We start from the raw sequence: 15604 nt of genomic DNA, 5'->3' as shown, positions 1-15604 counted from the left end.
TGTCCATGGAACCATCAATGGGTCCCTGTGGCTCTAGCAGATGAGCAAAGGGAGATGAGAGCAGAGGGCATTGGGGATGAGCTCTCGTCAGCACGACGGGTTCCTTTAAGGACCGTTAGCTTTCACTCCCTTGGATTGGAGGGGGAGCCACAGAAAGGTGTGCAGCCAAAGAGTGATGTGATCTGATTTATGATTGGGTCCATTTGGCCAACGGGCTGAGAAAAATCACATGTGGGAAGGACAGGAGTAGGGAGTCACTTAAGAGGGCATCCTAGCTACCAAGGCTAGGCTGATAGCAGTGGTAGTGAGAAGAACAAGTCAGAATTTATTATATTTTAAAAGTAGAGCCAAGATGATTTGCTAATGAGTCAGATGTGGGGTGTGAAAGACAGGAGTCAGGGATACGCCAGGGTTTTTGATAATGGGATGCATGGCATCGCCATCAACCAAAGCGGGAAAAATTGTAGATGGAGCGAACTTGGAAGGGAATATGAGGAGCCCAGTGTGACCTGTGATATTGGAGATTTCTTTTATGTCCAAATGCAGGTGTCAGGTAGGCAGTATAATATATGAGTCTGGAGTACAGGGGAGAGGTCCTGGCTAGAAATATAAATTTGGGCATTCTACTTAAAGTCGCAAGACTGAATGACATCACCAAGAGAAAGGCAGTGTAAGGATTGAGCCCTGGGTACCTGAATATTTGGAGGTTGAGGCAATGAAGACAAGCTGGCAGAAGGGAGGGCTGATGTGATGTTCTGAGGCTAAGAATGTGTTTCTAGGGATCCAGAGTGGCCAGCTCTGTTGATTTGTCCTATGTGTCAACTACATCTTGTTTCAACTTAACGTTTATCCTTTTCCTTTATAGAATGAGAAGAAACCTGTCCAAATGATGTTTAAGAAATCTACCTTTCATATGACTTACATAGGAGAAATATTCACCAAAATTCTGGTGTTGCCTTATGTCGGCAAAGAGCTGAATATGATCATCATGCTTCCAGATGATAACGTTGATTTGGAAACGGTAATGAGTGCTAAGCAATAATCGCACTGTGATGGCAGGGGAATCACATTGAATTTCTGCTTAGCAGTTCTCCACGTGTCCCAGTGAATATTTCTAAAGCGAGCATAACTTCCCATTACTGCCATCTTTACTGTGCAGCATAGAGTATTCACATCATAGCAGATGGTTCTATTGGGCAGCACTGTTCTAGACTATAAAATCTTCAACTCTCCTCTTCTAGGTGGAAAAAGAACTTACTTATGAGAAATTCATAGAATGGACGAGGCCAGACATGTTGGACAAACAAGAGGTGGAAGTGTTCCTCCCTAGATTTAAACTGGAGGAGAACTATGACATGAAGGATGTTCTTCGCTCTCTCGGCATGACCGACGCCTTTGATCTGGGCAGGGCAGACTTTTCCGGAATGTCGTCTGGGAAAGACCTGTTTCTGTCCGAGGTAGTGCACAAGTCCTTTGTGGAGGTCAACGAGGAAGGCACAGAGGCTGCAGCTGCCACTGCCGCCATCATGATGTGCCGATGTGCATCATTTGCCCCCAGGTTCTGTGCTGACCACCCCTTCCTTTTCTTTATCCAGCACAGCAAAACCAACAGTATTCTGTTCTGTGGCCGATTCTCTTCCCCATAGGGAAATGGTCAACACAGCATGTAGCTCTTCTTCTGTCTCCTACTGACCCACTTTTCCTCTGACACTTCGCAATGTGCCTGTAATCCAAAGTGACCTTTGGTGGCAATCTACAAATAAAGGGAATCAGGGGCCTAATTTTGAAATCCCATGTTCAGAACTCCTGTGTATTTGTGTTCACATGTCAGATGTTTCCTAGGATCTGAAATTCCAATTCAGGAGAGTCTGTAGTCACGTTGGCAGGGACTGCACTGGCGGCTTAGCAAATACCCCAGCTCTGAGAGGTGCCCCCTCCACTTTCACACCTGTGAGAGGCCCTTGGGTGTTCACTTTGGGCAGAATGCTGTGCTCGTGGCCAGCTGTGCTACTCTTCTCCAGGCACAAGGGGATCGATGGTGCTTCTCTCTCTTCTCTATTCAGTGGCACTGTTAGTGAGAGAATGAAGTGAAAGGCTATGAGGAAATGTGGGAAGCAGGTCTCAGAAACTCTCAGCAGGAAGCTCTATTCTAAAGCTTGTTTCGAGCTCTCTAGAAGCTAGCATAGAAGCAGGAAGAGCATTTAACTTAGGCCCATAAGAAATCAGTCCCTTTATCGTAGTTTGCATTCTTGGGGATCTGTGGTCACAGACCTGTTCAGATGCACAACCATCCGCTTCCCCTGAAAAAGTTAAATTGCCAGAGATGATTAGGGCCATTCACAGTAATGCAGTTTAAGACAACTTCTAGAGTATATAGCAGATGACTTTCTATGTTACTGCAAGTATTAGACAAAAAGAGGTGGCTAAGCCTTCCGCAGCCACGTGTGTTATTTGCTGGAAATGTGATCACTGCTCAGTGATACGGGGACCAAATGACGTGTGAGGTTCAAGTGGGAGAGCTGTGCTGTGTTCCAGGGGACAGCTGCAAGGACTTCAACCACTTACCTATTTAAGGCTGTCAGGAGCTCAGGCTCCCTCTAACTTAACTGATTTGATGCACATTTTCATTCTGTCACTGGTTCGCTTTCCTTCTTGTAGCCAAGCCAGCAACTTAGCCATGGGGAATGACTAAGAAGACTGAGGAAACGTTGATATAAGTGAAATGAGAAGAGGACAGGGTTATGAAGGGTTGCTGGTATTGTCCCCCCTCTACACAGCACTAATTGTATTTACAGTTATAGTGCAATAGTCCCTAACCATTCAGGTTTCAAGGTGTCTGTCTTTCCTTTCCTTGGATGAGAACCTTCAGGCCATATCAGTAGTAAGCCATGAATGAACACCAGTGGTCCTGTTATGAACATAATACAGTTAAGAACTTTGCCATGAAAAAAATCATACTATACATAGAATAAACATGCATACTGCTTTCAAAGGCTCCTTGGGTCTCACTGAGTTATTTCACTTTAGCTGTCTTATGTCAACTTTGGAGTTATCACGCAATGCGTGATTTGAGTAAAAGGTACAGTCACCTGAACAATGCTTCCCCATCTTTGATGAAATTACACCAGAATATATGTCCATTATGTTGTGCAATTTTTTTTGTGAGGATCTAAGAAAGAAAATCCTCCCAGGATTTGATTCTAGGAAAAGTTGGTCTCACCCATTCACAGATGTTTCCTGAGCACCTGCTTTGCATTGGATGTTTTACACATATGATTTTATTTAATCCTCAGCAATAAATAATAAACCCAGGAGGGATCTGGGCAGCAGGGAGCCAGAGTCTCAGGACTTACCCCTGCTAGTTGGGGGCAGGACCAGGATCTGGGATGTGGACACACCTCCAGATGCCTCTGGGATATGTGCCCAGATGGATGTTCTTCCTCATAGGGGTTTCGCTGCATTTCTAAAGGCCTGTTCCACAACGTGGCTCTAAGGCTCCTCTGCATGGGTTCGTTTCTGCTGGAGTTCCCTGTCTTCAGGGCAACTCGTCCACTTCCTGGAGAGGAGGGCCACCTGTACCAGCCGCAGCTCCCTCTTCTCCCTGCTCTCTTCCACCTCCTCAATGTTGCCAGCAAATAGGGCTTTCAGCGGGGCAGTCAGCTTGGGCATGGTAGGGAAGTCTCCTAAGCAGCTCTTTACATGATCAAAGGCAATTCCAACTTTCTCATTGAAGTCAGGGCTGAAGAGCGGGATCCTGGCATAACACTGGCTGCAGCGGTTCAGCATAATGAGCTCCGCATCATCGCATCCCCACACCGATTGCCTGGTAGATAGTGCTATGTGTCTTTTCCACGACTTGCTCTTCCAGACTGTCTTCCAACATGGCCTTGTGTATCAAAGGGTAGCATCTTTCCTCAACTGGACCAGAGCCTTGCAGGGCACGAGTGTCCCCCAAATAGAGCAGTTTCCAGACAGATGTGTGGACAAGTACACAGCCAAAATCAAGCTTGCAGTGCCGGGCAAGGCAGGTGTGAAACTTTCCCCAAATCACGTGTTCCCAACAGCGAACTAATCAACTTGCGGAGTTGGAGACCTCAGCTCCTTTCTGAAGGCGTTTAGCAGGAATTATACCGACGCAATGTAGAAACTGCTGGCACTGGCTGCAGTAGTGCTGGAGCCGAGCCTTGAGCTGGATTAGGGCAACGACTAGCAAAGGGTGAAAGGGCTTACCTAGCGATGTCAAAGATTGTTCTCTCTGCAGAAGGATATTTAAGAAGCCTGTGTGCTGATCCGCGTGCAGGTGGGACAGGAAAACAGCAGCGGGGGTGCTCAGGACCCTGTCCAGATCATGTCTGTAGTGACGACACAACTACCCAAATGTGCTTTCACCGAAGTCCAGCAGCAGGGACTTGTCAGAACTTATGTGGACAGGTGTGCAGCTGACATCTCAAATCTTCACTGGGATGGCAGACTCTGTCCCCAGGAAGATGATTTCTGGATATTGACTTTTTTTTCTCTGCTAGTGCTGGGCCGGGCCATCCTTTACAGTCTTCCTATATTCCAGCCAGCACTTGCTCTTGGAAACTGGGGAGCTCCAGGACCTTAGTTATGAATTCATCAGGGTTGCAAGTAATAAGGGCATCCCTCTGCCACTCCCTCTGGGATTGGAGCCGATCCTTGAGGAGGCATTCGCTGTGGACTATGGCCACAATGAAGGCAGCGCCTTGTTCCTTACAGTGGAGATTGCAGAGTGGGAGGAATATGTTGGGTGGATAAAGTTGAGCTGTGTCATTGCATTCTGTTATAGAGTATAGATTTATCCAACTAAAAACAGGAACTCTATCTAGAGATTCTTCCCACAGGTCGAGATAGTCCAAAGTTCAAGTATTAAATTTCAGAATGAAGTCCTGCATACCATTGAGCTCATGTTATTTAATTAGTTTAGTTTCTCCCTTGTTTTTGTAGGCACAACTTTGAATGCCTTCTTGTTCACACATTTTGTTTTTGATGACTTAAAAAGCATCCTAATTAAAATCTGGGTACTCCACTCTTTGAATATTTTAATTAAATATTTCTAATTGATTTTTAACAATATATACCCCAAATTTAAAGGACTCAGTTCAAAGAAGGACATTTAGGCTAATTTAAAATAATTTTGAAAAAGAGCACACATAACTATATTGCATTTACTGATAGGCAGCGAAGAGAAAAGCATGTGCTGACATGCTGACATTTTCTTGGTGTGTTCATCAGCAGCTTCATCACAAATATTTTGTAGTTGTGATTATATAAAGAATATTTGTTAATTTAGACAACTATAGATTCTATCTAGGAGGAATATTGCAACTCGATTCATGCAATCTGAATTGTGTGTACGTCGTAACTAACTCCAAGGTCATTTCTTCTCCAAAGTTTTTCAATCTAGTAAGAATATTGTTTTTACACAGGGTTGTGTTCTATCAAAATCCGATTCACATTGTCATTACAAAAATCTTCACCGATACACATTTTAACTAAAATTTTAACAATGTTCGTTCACAAAGTAGTATATACTTTATCTCTGGGAGAGAGAACTTCCAGAAGCTCAACTTTGATTCTATCCATGAATTAAATGAAAAACTTAGACTGCTTTTTTATTTGAAGCATTTGATGAAATTGGTTTTAACAAAATGTGAAGTTTTTCTTCTGATAGAGCCAACACTTTCATGTATTGTTTTACTTTTTGAAAATAAGAGAAACTAACTTAGAGTAAGTCATATGATCAAATGAAACTTCTGCTTCACAAAGTCATGTATGAATGCACCCCCTGCAGCTGTACTTACTAGATTGTTGTCTTTGGATAGAATTTCTTACAATAAATACTAAATTTTGAAGGAGATGCTGATATTTTCTTATATATTTGCATCTCCTTGACTTCATGCAGTTAGAGATAGCGCTATGTTACCAATGGTGGATGGTAAACAACGTTTTGTTCACATTACACATTCTATTTCTTGAAGTATGAAAATTTAGTACTTAATTTTGAGCTCACTGTTTGCTGAAAGAATTTATTGCAAAATAAAAAAGTATAACCAAACAATAAAATAAATAAATGTCTATAGATTTTCACTCTGCAATGAATGATGAAACCACTGTTGCCAGAGACTTTAGGCTTTTTTCATAATCTTTTTACTGAATTGGTTGGTCATCCTTTATTTCCCTGTGCATATTTTACATAAGCCTAAACTATAACTTTACACGTTTTCAACTGACCCTGCCAAATATTGGCTTCTCGTAAGCACAGCAAAAAACCAAGTAGCTGATGGGGAAAGCAACATCAAATACTTTCTCACCAACACTAGAGTCCATAAGGACTTAGTTGTCCCTAGCTGCTGTAGCTCAGCACGTGTTTGATCAATAAGTTAGTTCCTTATATGCTATCCTTGAAAGGCAAAGCTCCTGGAAAGGGTCAGGAAAAGAGAAACAGATTCGCTGGTTTCCATTCAGATTTAACCACAGGTTAAAATGAGAACTCTATGCACTGCTTTGTCAGTTATCGATTTACTCTCTTTCAGCTCTAAAACCATCTTTCATTGATAAACTCTGTAATAATGGAACTGGACCCTGTAGATATTACAGTCAGCCCTCATAACCCTGGGTTCTGCATCCACAGATTCCACTAACTGGGGATCGGGAAAAAACATTACATTGTTCCTGACGTGTACTTTGTAGTTAAGCCTCGGATGGTGGGATCTGTCACGATTCCCTAAACTATATAGTATAACCACTATTTATATAGCATTTATATTGTATTAGGTATTATAAGTGATCTAGAGATGTTTAAAGTGTATTGGAAGTTGCACATTTTATATGCAATTACTGTGCCATTTTATATGAGGGACTTGAACATCCTCGGATTTGGGTAACCATGGGAGTCCTGGAACCAATCGGCATACAATAATATATTAGTTTTGGTTGTACAGCATAGTGATTAGAGATCTATACAACTCACAAAATGATCATCCCTCTAAATCTAGTATCCCTTTTCTTATAAGTTGCCTGAAGAAACCACACTAGAAACTGAGGACAGCTGCCACCAGTGTGAGTCTAGGTGCTGCTATATTTTTGTATGCCGATATAATTGAAAAAAACTCATTGAATTGTACAGTGTAAATAAGAGCAACTAATTGTCCATTATATTTCAATAAACCTAGAAAAAGAAAATAAGCAACGCTAAAGCTAAACGGGAAGGGATTAAGAAGTACAAAATGGCAGTTACAAAACAGTCACGGGATGTAAAGTGTAATTGAAAATTTTTAAATAAAAAATAACCAATGATTCAAAATAAAAAAGTGTGAAGGTCACTCTCTAAAAATAGAATAACAGGCCAAACCAATGCAAATTCTTCTAAGCTTCAAAAAATGTATAAAATGTCAACCAAGAAAGTACAATAGTGGCATAGTTTGTACAACAGTACCCTACATATAGTAGTTCACATTCAATGTCATGTTAAAGTTCCTCAACTGACCTCAAATCACAAAGTGTCTCAGAGCCTTTGGAGGAAGAGCTTGGACCCAAAGGCTGCAGCTGCTGGAAGGCAGCATGTTGACCGTGGGCAAGCCCCCAGCAGAGCCGGGGCCGGCCTTCCTCTAGTTACTTCCAGGCTTACACGACCTCACCTTACACCTGAAGACGTTTCAGGAAAAAAAGAAGCCAGGAAGGGATATTTAAAATTTGAAGCACTGGGCTCACCAGAGCATGGCATCGACTAAAGAAACCCAAAGAGGGAAGTAATTAGATAAAAAGGATGACAGAGACACAGATAAAATTAGAATTTGATTCTACCTGAGCATGAGAGCTTTGCCACCTAGAGGATTCAGGCAAAACCTAGGCTGGTGTGTGTGTGTGTGTGTGTGTGTGTGTGTGTGTGTGTGTGTGTGTAATCATCCTGTCTGAACAGGTAAAGGAATGAACTGGAATATCCCATAAATCTTGACTTTGCATTTTAACTGCTTTTAATTCTTCAAAGTCACTTACTTCTGGTTTTCCTGTCATTTCCTTCATCTCATTTCCTCACCTCTATTTCTTTTCAACGTCAGGTGCCAGTCAGTAGCATGGTATTTCCCATCATTAGCTACTCTACAGTGACGACACACACTCACACATAAGTATGCCCCTGGGTATGTCCCAGCTCACACCAATGCCAGAAGGGTTGGAAGGAGTTTAACAGCATGACTCTTTTTCTTCCATTTTTTCTGTTGCTTCAGTCCCATTTTTACAGTAAAGCTTTTGAGAGGGCTGAAACATTAAACATAGACCACCCTTAATAAATCGAAAAAGGAATTAATTTCAATATAATACAGAACGATGCCACAATGCTACAGTGCCACAATGCTACAGTGTCATAAATACACTGCACTGTGGAAAAGTTTGATTGCCAGTCATTAAAATGAATTTGCATCAAACTAGTTTTCCTTTTACAGGTGAAAAAATAAGACCTGGGACAATTAAATTACTATCATGTTCTGAGAAGTGCACCAATTACTATCATGTTCTGAGAAGTGCATTCTTAGGCAATTTCATAGTTGTTCAAACATCATAGAGTGCACTTATACAAATCTAAATGGTACAACCTATGACAGACCTAGACTGTATTGCTCCTAGGCTAAAAGCCTGTACCACATGTTACTGTACAAAACAACACAGGAGTAATTTAAGCACAAGAGAAAATGATGTAATAGAGAAATGTGGTGAACAGGAAATGTATGAGGCTGCTGCCAATGTAACACAAGTTACTGTTTTACAGTAAACTGTTTTTTTTTTTTAATAAGTAGAAAGAGTGCACACTAAAATAATGATAAATAGTATAGTACAGTTGTGGAGTTAATTCAAATACAGCTCCTCCACAGACAAAGGGAGGCAAAGAGGACTGCTGGGTCAACAGCCCCAAGGAGGACAATGAACAAAGCGTTCCCTGGGCTGTGCTTGTCCCTAAGGACACTTCCCATTTCTCTCATGGGCACTATCTGCTCCTTTGGAAGTTCCCATGGACATTATCTCCCTGCTCCACTCTAGGACAGGGCTGGTCTCGTCCTCCCTAGTACTAGCGAGGCAGCACATCCAGCTCTCAGGTGCTGGGCGAAGACCTTTGTTCCCAGGGATGAGGCAATTCCCCTCCTCTCAGTTCACATATAAAACAATGCCTGCTCTTAGCTGGCTGCCTTTCCCTGCAGCTCCAACTGAAATCATGCTGAAGCCTCCTTGTATTGTGAATAATAAATGGCATGTGCCAGTCTCCTGGCCTTCCTGGTGGTTTTTTCAGAATATCCAAGGCCCAGGTGCAGGTTCCTGGCCTGGAGCTCCTGCGTTACAATAGTAAACACATAAACCAGTAACATAGTCAATTATTATTATCAAGTATCATGTACTGCACCTAACTGTGTGCATTATACTTTAATGCAACAAGCAGCGCAGTAGGTTTGTTTACGCCAGCATCACCACAAACACATGAGTAATGAATTGCACTATAAAGTTAGAAGGATGACATGGGGCAGAGGCAGAGGGATGTAGAGGTCACAGGCACCTGATGAGAAGGTGCCCTAATTCAGAGTCTCAGATACAAGTCGCCACCTCATTCTCTGTCTTTTACCCCATACCTCATTTTTCACAGTGTTTCAACTTAAACTCGAGAGTATCTACTGGTTCCCAACTCCCCATTCTTTGATGTAGTTTTTCCTGATTGCCGTGGCTCCGGACTTACAGGCCCCAGGAAAGATATACCCCTAGCCTACTCTCAGGCTGGGATCCCAGGGCTTCTACCTTAGACTTCCACTTCTCCAGGAGAAATGTAGAATCCAGGAACAGTCAGAGCTCCTAGAGGGCTAAAATTCCTGTACTCCACATTGTTAGATGAGGAAGCACTCCACCTTGAAGAATCCACTTGGCACTAATCACGAGGAGGCCTCCTTAGCCTTCCCTAGGTTTCCGAACATCCACACTCAGGGACTGGTCACATTCTCCAGCAACGGCCACACTGTGCTTCCCCCACCCCCCCCCTCATCTCCTGCTCTCACCACAACATTCCCAGCAGGCTGTTATGGTGCAGGTTAAAGAAAACATTTGCCTCTGTTAATTCATCCCTGGAGAGCAGGGATAGCATCGCGAACTGTCAAAGCTAGAAAACACATAGAGACTGTTGACTCTGCTCCTCGTACTTACAGAGGAGAGGAAAGGAGACACAGTTTGTACCCTTTGTTCAGGGTCCCAAGGAGAGTTCATGGAAGAAACAAAACTGCAGTCCATACGGCCTCCTTATCGGAACAGAGATTCCCTATCGCCTCATGGTAGTAATATTGTCACAAGACAGTTGTAATGAACAAGTGCTAAGAATGCTTAGGGAAAGGAATTTTCACTTTCCAGGAGCAGCCAGGCTAAATGACTCCATGGAGTCTCCTTGCCCTTGATCGGTGATGCTGTTTTGCTGAAAGTAAGTTGCCATTTCAAATGAAAAATGGTCCTCTACTTTTTCATCGATTCTGTTGAATTCGGTGTACCTATACTAATGCGTGTATTCAATTTGCCGAAATCTCTTCTCTCTTCAGTTCTCCCATCACTTCTCTCTATCCAAATTGATGGAAAACTTTTCTGGATATTACTCGGCAGTCCAAAAAATTAACACGTAATTTATGTAAGATCTACCACTGTTCTTTTTCACTACCATGCCACAATTAAATTGGTACCAACACAATCTTAAATTCAGAGTACTCGGCTATGAAGTGGTCATGAAGATAATCCCAATGTAATCCAAAAACGTTTCTGACATGCTACCACCTGGTAACTGCCATTAGTGCCCTGTTAGTGCATTGTCATTCTCTCCATCAATTTTAAGGAGATTACTTGGAAGTACTAAATGATAAAGAGTTGAGTGGGCACTAAGGTGGACTGTTTGTCTTCTAAATATATCCATTCCTTTTTGGGGTTCTATGACTAGATGTACTGCAGATAGGAAAGTTAAAAAGGAAACATACTCCTCAAGTCCTCTTGGAACATTGTATAGTAATATTGGTAACCCTGGTTTGCTTGGGACGGTTCCAGTAATACCTATTGTCCTGGTGTCCTACCTGGTTCAGCATTTGTCACAGGCTTTTCATTTTTAATCAAGTATTTTTGTTAACAGCTACATTAAACCAAACCAGAAACGATTTGGTAGAGATGCACTTTGTACTTGAAGATTCTGCCATGGTCCTTCCTGACAGCGTGTGAGTTACATGTGCAGCAACATCAGTCAAGGCCCACTCAGGAGACAAAGCCATGTCAGTTGTTTGAACAGGAGAATCAGTCTACAGAATTGTTCATTAGGAAAAGGAGTAAAACAAGATTCTTAGTGGAGCAGAAGTAGCAAGTGCAAAAGGGCAGCTGCTATCTCCAGGCTGAAAAGAGTGGACGATAAAAGACAGTGAAAAGACTACCTCTACTCCCTTGCTCCCCGCTGAGATTCAGACCTCTTTGAAGAGGGTGTGGCTGGCACAGGAACCCAAAGGCAGCCGCTGATCAAAGGGCATGTGTTAGAGCTGGGCAACAGAAGCCATTTGACTTGCTGGTGGGTGGGAGAAGTCTGGAGCTGGTCTGTAGAAGCAAAATGCCAAGTAGAGATACAGTTGCCTGAGGTTGCAGCTTTTGTCACTGCAGAAATGGCCATTGCATGGAGAAAGCATGAGAATGTAGCTAGAGATGGTCGATGTGGGCTGCTGGGACCCTGCACTGAGTAATCATAGGACCAGAATTTGGAATGGAAGTGACTTTCCAAGGCTACCTTGGCTCAGTGTCTCCCCAGCACCCTCTATTGAAAAACCCCAACATCGTGCCAGCTAGTAGAGCCATACAGTCATCCCTTGGTATCCAAAGGGAACGGGGATTGGTTCCAGGACTCCCATGGTTACCCAAATCCGAGGATGTTCAAGTCCCTCATATAAAATGGCACAGTAATTGCATATAAAATGCGCAACTTCCAATACACTTTAAACATCTCTAGATTACTTATAATACCTAATACAATATAAATGCTATATAAATAGTGGTTATACTATATAGTTTAGGGAATCGTGACAGATCCCACCATCCGAGGCTTAACTACAAAGTACACGTCAGGAACAATGTAATGTTTTTTCCCGATCCCCAGTTAGTGGAATCTGTGGATGCAGAACCCAGGGTTATGAGGGCTGACTGTAATATCTACAGGGTCCAGTTCCATTATTACAGAGTTTATCAATGAAAGATGGTTTTAGAGCTGAAAGAGAGTAAATCGATAACTGACAAAGCAGTGCATAGAGTTCTCATTTTAACCTGTGGTTAAATCTGAATGGAAACCAGCGAATCTGTTTCTCTTTTCCTGACCCTTTCCAGGAGCTTTGCCTTTCAAGGATAGCATATAAGGAACTAACTTATTGATCAAACACGTGCTGAGCTACAGCAGCTAGGGACAACTAAGTCCTTATGGACTCTAGTGTTGGTGAGAAAGTATTTGATGTTGCTTTCCCCATCAGCTACTTGGTTTTTTGCTGTGCTTACGAGAAGCCAATATTTGGCAGGGTCAGTTGAAAACGTGTAAAGTTATAGTTTAGGCTTATGTAAAATATGCACAGGGAAATAAAGGATGACCAACCAATTCAGTAAAAAGATTATGAAAAAAGCCTAAAGTCTCTGGCAACAGTGGTTTCATCATTCATTGCAGAGTGAAAATCTATAGACATTTATTTATTTTATTGTTTGGTTATACTTTTTTATTTTGCAATAAATTCTTTCAGCAAACAGTGAGCTCAAAATTAAGTACTAAATTTTCATACTTCAAGAAATAGAATGTGTAATGTGAACAAAACGTTGTTTACCATCCACCATTGGTAACATAGCGCTATCTCTAACTGCATGAAGTCAAGGAGATGCAAATATATAAGAAAATATCAGCATCTCCTTCAAAATTTAGTATTTATTGTAAGAAATTCTATCCAAAGACAACAATCTAGTAAGTACAGCTGCAGGGGGTGCATTCATACATGACTTTGTGAAGCAGAAGTTTCATTTGATCATATGACTTACTCTAAGTTAGTTTCTCTTATTTTCAAAAAGTAAAACAATACATGAAAGTGTTGGCTCTATCAGAAGAAAAACTTCACATTTTGTTAAAACCAATTTCATCAAATGCTTCAAATAAAAAAGCAGTCTAAGTTTTTCATTTAATTCATGGATAGAATCAAAGTTGAGCTTCTGGAAGTTCTCTCTCCCAGAGATAAAGTATATACTACTTTGTGAACGAACATTGTTAAAATTTTAGTTAAAATGTGTATCGGTGAAGATTTTTGTAATGACAATGTGAATCGGATTTTGATAGAACACAACCCTGTGTAAAAACAATATTCTTACTAGATTGAAAAACTTTGGAGAAGAAATGACCTTGGAGTTAGTTACGACGTACACACAATTCAGATTGCATGAATCGAGTTGCAATATTCCTCCTAGATAGAATCTATAGTTGTCTAAATTAACAAATATTCTTTATATAATCACAACTACAAAATATTTGTGATGAAGCTGCTGATGAACACACCAAGAAAATGTCAGCATGTCAGCACATGCTTTTCTCTTCGCTGCCTATCAGTAAATGCAATATAGTTATGTGTGCTCTTTTTCAAAATTATTTTAAATTAGCCTAAATGTCCTTCTTTGAACTGAGTCCTTTAAATTTGGGGTATATATTGTTAAAAATCAATTAGAAATATTTAATTAAAATATTCAAAGAGTGGAGTACCCAGATTTTAATTAGGATGCTTTTTAAGTCATCAAAAACAAAATGTGTGAACAAGAAGGCATTCAAAGTTGTGCCTACAAAAACAAGGGAGAAACTAAACTAATTAAATAACATGAGCTCAATGGTATGCAGGACTTCATTCTGAAATTTAATACTTGAACTTTGGACTATCTCGACCTGTGGGAAGAATCTCTAGATAGAGTTCCTGTTTTTAGTTGGATAAATCTATACTCTATAACAGAATGCAATGACACAGCTCAACTTTATCCACCCAACATATTCCTCCCACTCTGCAATCTCCACTGTAAGGAACAAGGCGCTGCCTTCATTGTGGCCATAGTCCACAGCGAATGCCTCCTCAAGGATCGGCTCCAATCCCAGAGGGAGTGGCAGAGGGATGCCCTTATTACTTGCAACCCTGATGAATTCATAACTAAGGTCCTGGAGCTCCCCAGTTTCCAAGAGCAAGTGCTGGCTGGAATATAGGAAGACTGTAAAGGATGGCCCGGCCCAGCACTAGCAGAGAAAAAAAAGTCAATATCCAGAAATCATCTTCCTGGGGACAGAGTCTGCCATCCCAGTGAAGATTTGAGATGTCAGCTGCACACCTGTCCACATAAGTTCTGACAAGTCCCTGCTGCTGGACTTCGGTGAAAGCACATTTGGGTAGTTGTGTCGTCACTACAGACATGATCTGGACAGGGTCCTGAGCACCCCCGCTGCTGTTTTCCTGTCCCACCTGCACGCGGATCAGCACACAGGCTTCTTAAATATCCTTCTGCAGAGAGAACAATCTTTGACATCGCTAGGTAAGCCCTTTCACCCTTTGCTAGTCGTTGCCCTAATCCAGCTCAAGGCTCGGCTCCAGCACTACTGCAGCCAGTGCCAGCAGTTTCTACATTGCGTCGGTATAATTCCTGCTAAACGCCTTCAGAAAGGAGCTGAGGTCTCCAACTCCGCAAGTTGATTAGTTCGCTGTTGGGAACACGTGATTTGGGGAAAGTTTCACACCTGCCTTGCCCGGCACTGCAAGCTTGATTTTGGCTGTGTACTTGTCCACACATCTGTCTGGAAACTGCTCTATTTGGGGGACACTCGTGCCCTGCAAGGCTCTGGTCCAGTTGAGGAAAGATGCTACCCTTTGATACACAAGGCCATGTTGGAAGACAGTCTGGAAGAGCAAGTCGTGGAAAAGACACATAGCACTATCTACCAGGCAATCGGTGTGGGGATGCGATGATGCGGAGCTCATTATGCTGAACCGCTGCAGCCAGTGTTATGCCAGGATCCCGCTCTTCAGCCCTGACTTCAATGAGAAAGTTGGAATTGCCTTTGATCATGTAAAGAGCTGCTTAGGAGACTTCCCTACCATGCCCAAGCTGACTGCCCCGCTGAAAGCCCTATTTGCTGGCAACATTGAGGAGGTGGAAGAGAGCAGGGAGAAGAGGGAGCTGCGGCTGGTACAGGTGGCCCTCCTCTCCAGGAAGTGTACGAGCTGCCCTGAAGACAGGGAACTCCAGCAGAAACGAACCCATGCAGAGGAGCCTTAGAGCCACGTTGTGGAACAGGCCTTTAGAAATGCAGCGAAACCCCTACGAGGAAGGACATCCATCTGGGCACATATCCCAGAGGCATCTGGAGGTGTGTCCACATCCCAGATCCTGGTCCTGCCCCCAACTAGCAGGGGTAAGTCCTGAGACTCTGGCTCCCTGCTGCCCAGATCCCTCCTGGGTTTATTATTTATTGCTGAGGATTAAATAAAATCATATGTGTAAAACATCCAATGCAAAGCAGGTGCTCAGGAAACATCTGTGAATGGGTGAG

At 42.4% G+C, this 15604-nt stretch overlaps 1 protein-coding gene and 2 pseudogenes across 1 annotated transcript; 2 read left to right on the top strand and 1 right to left on the bottom strand.

Annotated features, from left to right (window-relative positions):
- Nucleotides 1-867: 867 nt before the first annotated feature.
- LOC120614183 (serpin B6-like) lies at nucleotides 868-2995 on the top strand. Its single transcript, XM_039876979.1, has 2 exons — nucleotides 868-1021; nucleotides 1242-2995. The coding sequence occupies exons 1-2, from the start codon at nucleotides 887-889 to the stop codon at nucleotides 1644-1646; spliced, it is 540 nt and encodes a 179-aa protein (XP_039732913.1). The 5' UTR covers nucleotides 868-886; the 3' UTR covers nucleotides 1647-2995.
- A 457-nt stretch (nucleotides 2996-3452) lies between these two features.
- Nucleotides 3453-12882, bottom strand: LOC120614179 (zinc phosphodiesterase ELAC protein 2-like; annotated as a pseudogene).
- A 1064-nt stretch (nucleotides 12883-13946) lies between these two features.
- On the top strand, nucleotides 13947-15330 carry LOC120614181 (zinc phosphodiesterase ELAC protein 2-like; annotated as a pseudogene).
- The last annotated feature ends 274 nt before the right edge of the window (nucleotides 15331-15604 follow it).

The sequence above is a fragment of the Pteropus medius genome, unplaced genomic scaffold, assembly GCF_902729225.1.
Source record: "Pteropus medius unplaced genomic scaffold, Ma_sr-lr_union100, whole genome shotgun sequence".
In the NCBI taxonomy this organism is placed as follows: Eukaryota; Metazoa; Chordata; class Mammalia; order Chiroptera; family Pteropodidae; genus Pteropus; species Pteropus medius.
The sequence above is the reverse complement of the archived record's forward strand: the minus strand, read 5'-3'. Positions and strand labels throughout refer to the sequence as shown.

Excerpts from the sequence above, each read along its gene's own strand:
- LOC120614183 (XM_039876979.1), top strand. The coding sequence starts at position 887 with ATGATGTTTAAGAAATCTACCTTTCATATGACTTACATAGGAGAAATA. Across the intron at positions 1,022-1,241 it reads ATAACGTTGATTTGGAAACG|GTGGAAAAAGAACTTACTTA; the intron begins GTAATGAGTGCT and ends CTCCTCTTCTAG.